This window comes from Myotis davidii, unplaced genomic scaffold (assembly GCF_000327345.1).
Source record: "Myotis davidii unplaced genomic scaffold, ASM32734v1 scaffold290, whole genome shotgun sequence".
Lineage (NCBI taxonomy): Eukaryota > Metazoa > Chordata > Mammalia > Chiroptera > Vespertilionidae > Myotis > Myotis davidii.
This window is the reverse complement of record NW_006285049.1, coordinates 6604436-6611563: the sequence shown is the minus strand read 5'-3', so window position 1 is coordinate 6611563 and position 7128 is coordinate 6604436. Positions and strand designations below refer to the sequence as shown.

General features: G+C 43.6%; 1 protein-coding gene across 4 annotated transcripts in view; it reads right to left on the bottom strand.

Annotated features, from left to right (window-relative positions):
• ZCRB1 (zinc finger CCHC-type and RNA binding motif 1) overlaps positions 1 to 7122 on the bottom strand; it is a 25152-nt gene extending 18030 nt beyond the window's left edge. Inside the window, exons 1-4 of one of the 4 annotated variants that reach the window (XM_006755544.2) lie at positions 7007 to 7122; positions 6202 to 6287; positions 3050 to 3078; positions 556 to 667 (exon numbers count right to left, since the gene is read on the bottom strand). In XM_006755544.2, coding sequence (XP_006755607.1) covers positions 556 to 667; positions 3050 to 3078; positions 6202 to 6285 — 225 coding nt within the window. In that variant the 5' untranslated portion in view covers positions 6286 to 6287; positions 7007 to 7122. The other 3 variants (XM_006755545.2, XM_015558626.1, XM_015558627.1) reach the window with 3 other exon arrangements.
• Positions 7123 to 7128: the final 6 nt, after the last annotated feature.

Below are 7128 nucleotides of genomic sequence, written 5' to 3'. Positions count from 1 at the left end.
GCCCGGAACTGGAGCTCAGAGCCTGAGACTCCCTCCCGATTGAAAACGACAACCACGCCCTCAGCCGCCAGCCCTCTCTGCATGCACTCCGCACCTTAGTATTTTACTTCAGCACTGCGCCTCCTCTGAGTCTTGGTATGCTTTTCTCTTTCCTCCTAGTTGTAGAACTTCCACTCAGCCAGCCTTCCTGTGGTTCTGGATGATGTCCGTTCCGTCTTTTAGTTGTATTTTTGAAGTGGTTGTTCGAGGCAGCAAACTCTGGTGTTTACCTATGCCACCATCTTGGTTTCTCCTCTATTTTATTTTTTAGATTATTTTAGCAATTGCCTACTTAGGTGTGACAAATTCTGTTCTGTAGAATAGACTCTTACTTCCTTATTTGACTAATGTTTTGGAAAACCAGTACAGTTTTGGCATCTTTTCTTTTCCACATAAATAACCTCGGAACCTACTGATACCTGTCAGACTTGATCACCCACTACATCCCCATATTTTTGGCCTGGATGAGCACAAAGTCTTTTCAGTTAAAAACCTTACTGGGAATGAAAGGCTTACCTGTTTGTTGTTTATTGCCCTGGTGCAGTTTTGTGCAGAGTCTTTATCCAAAAATAAAATAAATGCAACACCTTTACTCTTCCTGGTATCTTTATCTTTCATTATAGTAACCCTTAAAAGCATAAACAAATAATTAAAAATAATGAAGCAGCAATAAATAAAACAGTTATTAATAACTTGGAAGACACCTGTATTCAAAACGGGTAATAAAACATTTACATAGTAAGAACAATGAGTACATTTGACAAATATCTTATCTCTTCAAAGTTATGGGATATCAAGAATGGAAATAAGAAAGTATGATACTGATTTAACACTAGTGAACACAGGTATGATTAGGAGTATCTGACAAATCAAACTGTAATCAGGGGCTTAAGGATGAAGCAGAGATTACAGAGACAATGGGATCTTGAAGACTCAGCATAATTCCTCTTCTCTACTAAGTCTTTGTAGAAAAAAACAAAGTATTCTCTTAACACAAAAAGTAAAACTACTTATTTTTTTCTAGGTTTTAGACCAGCCATGGGCAAACTATGGCCCGCGGGCTGGATCCGGCCCGTTTGAAATGAATAAAACTAATACCTTTTTAAACATAACTTTCCTTTATTGGTTCTAACAAATTCATATTTGTATACTTCATTTTCTTCCTGTGATTAAGTCAGTCCTCTGAAACATTGACTATGCCCATCCATGCTTTTGTTCCGGTCCTCCGGTCCAGTTTAAGAACCCATTGTGGCCCTCGAGTCAAAAAGTTTGCCCACCCCTGTTTTAGACTCTAACTACATTCTTAAACTTCTTTTAAAGACTCTCCAGCTCTGTGGTTCTTAGCCATACCACCCAAAGTACGTAAGTGGTAAGAGCAGAGTCTGCTCTTTCTTCTGATCCCTTACACATCCTTAGTTCTTTTTATCCATCATTATATGTCATTAATATAGTTTTAAAGACAATGTTCAACAGGGCTCTTAGGAGAAATGACTGATTCTAAGGCTGGGATAGGGTATAAGGTGAACTATTTTAACTAGAAATACTTTCTCCATCTTTCTGCTAGCCTCTAGTGAAATCTAGTTATGTAAAAACTATGCCTCATCTCATCTAATAATAAAAGGGTAATATGCTAATTAGACCGGACGTCTTCCGGATGTCCTTCCTGACGAAGCCAGGGCAGGGGGAAGCCAGGCCGGGTCCCGGGTGTCTGCAGACGGCCCGAGGGAAGCCAGCCTGGGTCTCGGTGTGGCCGGAGGCCGAAGGAGGGAAGCAGCGTGGGTACTGGGTGTCTGCGGATGGCCTGAGGGAAGCCACCTGGGTCCTGGGAGCCTGGGGGCAGCTGGAAGAGGAAAGCATTCTGGGTCCCAGGTGCTTGCCGGTGGCCGGAGGAGGGAAGCCTGGGTCCCTGGTGCCGGAAGGAAGCTGGTGCTGGCAGCCGGAGAAAGGAAGGCCTACTATTTCATGAATTTTCATGCATTCGACCTCTAGTGTATTATAATAAACACTCCTTTAAGGTTGTTTCTATTATGTTAAAAGAAAAAGATAGATGCAAATGGGAAACTAGTTTCTCAAAAGAGTACATCTATTTGTTTATTCATGTTGTCATTCAGTCACTCAATTAGCTGCAAGTCCAGGCACTAAACATTGATAATATAAAGGCAGTAAAGCAATGTCACTCCCTCATTTAAAATTCTTTAATGGATTCCTGTTGTTCTTAGGATGAAAACCAAGTATCTTGTAACTTGGCCAAAAAGCAAGATTAGGAACCTGCTTCCATCTCTTGGCATTTCTCCCTCTTGTTCACTCATCTCTGGTCATATTGGCTTTCTCTCTGTTTCATGATGTCACTTTATTTTCTCTTGCCACAGGGTCTTTGCACAAGCAGTTTCCTCTACTGAAAATGTTTCTTCCACTTGCTTTGCCTACTAAACTCTCACTCAGTCTTTAGTTTTCAACTCAAAGGATCCTGACTTAGGCAACTCTACCCTCACTACCTAGACTAGATCAGGTCTTCCCTGTTATAGGTCCTTACAATTCTGTGTCTTTAACTTCATAGCATTCTCATAATTATATATTTGTATGGAAATTCATTTGGCGATTCTGACATACAGGGACAAAACAAGAAAAGGTAATGGTAGGGTTAAGGGAGTAGGCTCTGGAATCAAACTGTCGGATTTAAATAATCTCCACTACAAACTAGCAATATAATTTTAAGTTTACTGTGTGCTTCAGTTTTGTCATTTATAATAATAACAGGATAATAACAGTATTTACCTTAAAAGGCAGTTGTCAGAATTTAATTGAGTCTTTCAAGAAAATTGTACATGTTTACATATATAGAAAAATGACATATATATGTAAAAATGTTAACAATAGTATTTTCATTTACTTTGTTATATCAAATATTTGTTTTATAAAGTATAGTAAATTGACTACCATTAAAAATAATGGAGAAGTAAATTAAGACAAACTTTTAAATGAAGTTTCAAAATTTTATGCGAATACTTACTTTACAACTTTGCCATACTTGGAAAATATCTGAAACAAAGTAACACATACCAATTTACAATTTAATTTAAAAATCACACAAAAACATTAAATTTTCAGGTTGCATACACTTGCCATATTCTTTGTTATAGTTTATGAAAAATTTTAGCCTTTAGTCTGTAAGATAAATTTTTTTAGTGACTAGAATAATATTTTTAATTTTGTTATTGGAGTCCAGGTATCTGTCTCAGTTTCTAAATTTCTGACAAACGAGCACATACAGAGGAAAAAACCCACTCTTCAGGTGTGGTAGATTGAAGGCACACACATACAGTTGCTGTGTTACTGTGATATACCCATGGCAACTATCAACTCCACCACAGCTCCAAAGAATCCTTGTATTTCAAATAACAATGTTGTACAATATCATGATTCCCAGCCTGCTCCCACCCAATCAAGCAACCTGTTTCAGAAGACAGATCCTTAGATTGCTTATAAAACAAAACTTAAAACAAAGCTCCAGTAATGAAAAATCCATTCCCCAAATCTCTTTCTGCCCCCCCTTAAAGTATTGGTGAAACTTTATAGTTGGCCCTTTCTTTTCTTCTACTTCTACATCTTCACCCTAAGCAATCTCACAATTTCACTTATTGTTTCAGCCAATACTTACATACTAACTAGAGGCCTGGTGCAGGAAGTTCATGCATGGGTAGGGTCCTTAGGCCTGGCTGGCCATAGGGCCAATTGGGGACTTCCGGTTGCTGGCCAGGGCATTCCTTCGTTCCATTCTGCCCCATGGAGGTCAGCACACATTGTAGTGAGAGATCGAACTCCCTGTTAACTCCCGAGGGGACACTTTGCATATTAGCCTTTTATATATATACTAGAGGCCCAGTGCACAAAAATTTGTACAATCGGGGGAAGGGGAGATCCCTCAGACCGGCCTGTGCCCTCTTGCAGTCTGGGACCCCTCGGGAGATAATGACCTGCTGGCTTAGGCCTGCTCCCGGGTGGCAGAGGGCAGGCCCAATCCCTAGGTGCAGCCCCTGGTCGGGCTCAGAGCAGGGCCGATTGGGGAGTTGGGGCACCGCCCCCTGTCATGCACAGAGCAGGGCAGATTGGGAGGTTGCGATGCCACCCGCAGTCACGCTCAGGGTAGGGCCGAATGGGGGGTTGGGGCCCCGCCCCCTGTCACACTCAGGGCAGGGCGGATCAGGGGGTTGGGGCGCTGCCCTCTATCACCCACAGAGCAGGGCTGATCAGGGGGTTGGGGGCGCCGCCACTCTCATACTCAGGGCAGGGCCAATGGGGAGGTTATGGCTCTACCCCGTCACCCCCAGAGCAGGGCCTGTGGGGGGCAGGTGGGTTGGGGCGCCGCCCCCTGTCACACACAGAGCTGCAGGGCAATCAGGGGGTTTGGGCGCTGCCCCGTCACGCTGATACCAGTGCCGGGAGGCCTCGCGGCTCCGCTGATCCCAGTGCTGGGAGGCATATTACCCTTTTACTATATAGAATAGAGGCCTGGTGCATGGGTGGGTGCCGGCTGGGTTGCCCTGAAGGGGATCCTGGATCAGGGTGGGGGTCCCCACTGGGGGGCCTGGCCAGCCTGGGGGAGGGGATGATGGCTGTTTGCAGCTGGTCACACACCCTTCAGCGTGGGGGTCCCCATTGAGGTCCTGGCCAGTCTGGCTAGGGGCTGAGGGCTGTTTTCAGGCTGGACTGAAGCTCCCAACCGCTCCGTTTTTTCGTTTTTCTTTTTATTTTATTCTGGGCCAGCTTTAGCTCTGAGGCCTTGCTGTTGAAAACAGGTTTCTGACCTTTGTTTACCGGCTGTATGTGATACAATGTTGCGGTCCGGCTGGCTGAAGCTCCGCTGAATAAAGCAGGTTTCTGGGGTTTTTTTTAGCTTCTTTATTCGCAACATAGTTGCTGAGAGTTGCAGCTGAGAGGCTGGCAAGTCAGGCGCAACATAGTTGCTGAGAGTTGCAGCTGAGAGGCCGGCAAGTCAGGCGGGGGTTGGAGTTCTCTCCTCACTGAATCAAGCCTCCCTGTTCTCATCAGCTGCCTGGCTGCCAGCCACCATCTTGGCTGCCACTTAATTTGCATATCTCGGCCCTACTCTGTGAGTGACAGGGGGATTAGCCAATGGGAAGGGTAGTGGAGTGACACTAATCACCATGTTTCTCTTTTATTAGTGTAGATAGATAGTTCCTATTATATATTGTTTCTTAGAAAAGTGTTTTTGAATATATTAATATATGCAACCAATGATAATAAATTTTGAGTCCTCTGAGTAATTTGTGTAATGCTGGAATGTGGTATAACTGGATTGCTGTGTAGCCACACTGAATTCTGAAGGCCAATACAGACAGCTTTCCATATAACACTTTCAAAGGCTTCTCAATTCACTCAGAGTCCTTACCATTATCTGTGTAGGCCTTATAAGGCATCCCTGCATGGGCTTACCTCTGACAGCTTCTCTTCTTCTCTTCACTTGATTTACTCTGTGCCTGAAATGCTTATCCCCTAGACAGCTGCCTTTACTTCCTTCAGGTCTTTATTGAAAAGTCACATTCTCAATAAGGCTTTAGAACACCATGTCAAATTTCACCTCCATTCCCAACCTAACATTTAATAACCCTCCTTTCCTGTTTTACTTTTCTCCTTAGCCCCTAACATCTTAGCATTAACTTTGTATTTAACAAATAACATCATTCGACTTTTTTATATTTCACATTGTCTATCCTTTTATTGTGAATGCCAAGAGGGATTTTTCATCTTTTTGATTGTTGATGTGTTCCTACTATCTCTAAGAGTGCTCAGCATACAGTAAGTGTTCAATAAATACAGAAATGTCTCTTTTGTAACAAGCAAAGAAGCTAAAGTTCATTTTCTCCTCTGTTCTTTGGGATTAAAACTATCTTAATTAATTAATCAAGCAATATAGACGGCAGCATCTCTCTACTTAACGTCTACCTCAAGTAGCACAGAGAAAGAGGGTACACTAGGAAGAAAGGATTCATGTCATTCCTTCCAGTTTTTCTCAACCACCCATCTGCAGGACAGGCATTGCAATGTACTTAAGAATTTTACCAAGGAGAACTGTTTGCTTTTGCTACAATTATTTCTCAAATAGATAATTCAGAAGATAATAGTACTATTAATAAAACTTACCCGGTATAAGTCATTGTTGGTCAGGGAAAAGGGCAAGTTGGATACATACACTGTACTTTTACTTGGGGCCAATCCACCACTCATTTCTAAAAAGAAAAACAAACAGATCCAAAAGCAATCTAAGCCAGGATAGTCTTCATTCCAAGTAAGACCCAATAGGGGCAATCACTGATTTAATTATGCCAGATTCATACACCTTCCTTACTGCTTAGCAATAGCGAATAATGACCCCCCAGTTGGGTGGATTAAGGAATTCCTTTTCTCCAGACACCACTTAAGAGAGTTTTCTGGTCCTATTTCAAGTGGATTCTTCACACTAATTAACCCTTTTAGTGCCGGCCTACAGTGTGAATTGGGAAGTGCGGTTTAAACAGATGATAGAAAAACCCGGACGTTACTAATCTTCCCTCAGGCTGAGAGCAAACAGTGCTTTCAAATATGTGTAAGACTTCGCATACACACAGCGGGACGAGCCTGGGGCCGCAGAAAGAATGTCAGCCACTGATTTCCACTCATACTGTGGCTGGGTACCTTTCTGGTTGTCTTACTATTTTTCTCTGGAATGGCACGAAGAGGACATTTTAGCCCCACATTTGGATGCACATAAAGTTCAGCAAACTTCCTCAAAGTCCCATCTGGCTCCACCACGGTCCAATTTTCGGTTTCAGAAGCGCGTGTGCTATATCTTTAAGACGGGGGTTCCGAACGCTCACAAACGACAAAACGCGGGTTCGAAGGCGAGCCGGTTCGAAGGGCCGGGCCAGACGCTCGGGGGGATGGACGCGGACAACGTCAGAAAACTCACAGCGATAGCGCTCGTCTGACAAGGCTCCCGCTGGAAACGCGTCGGCCGTGCTGGTGGGGACCGCGCAGGCGGCTAACGGGGAAGGTCCGGGCATCCAAAGGCCCGTCCTGTCGGCGGCGGGG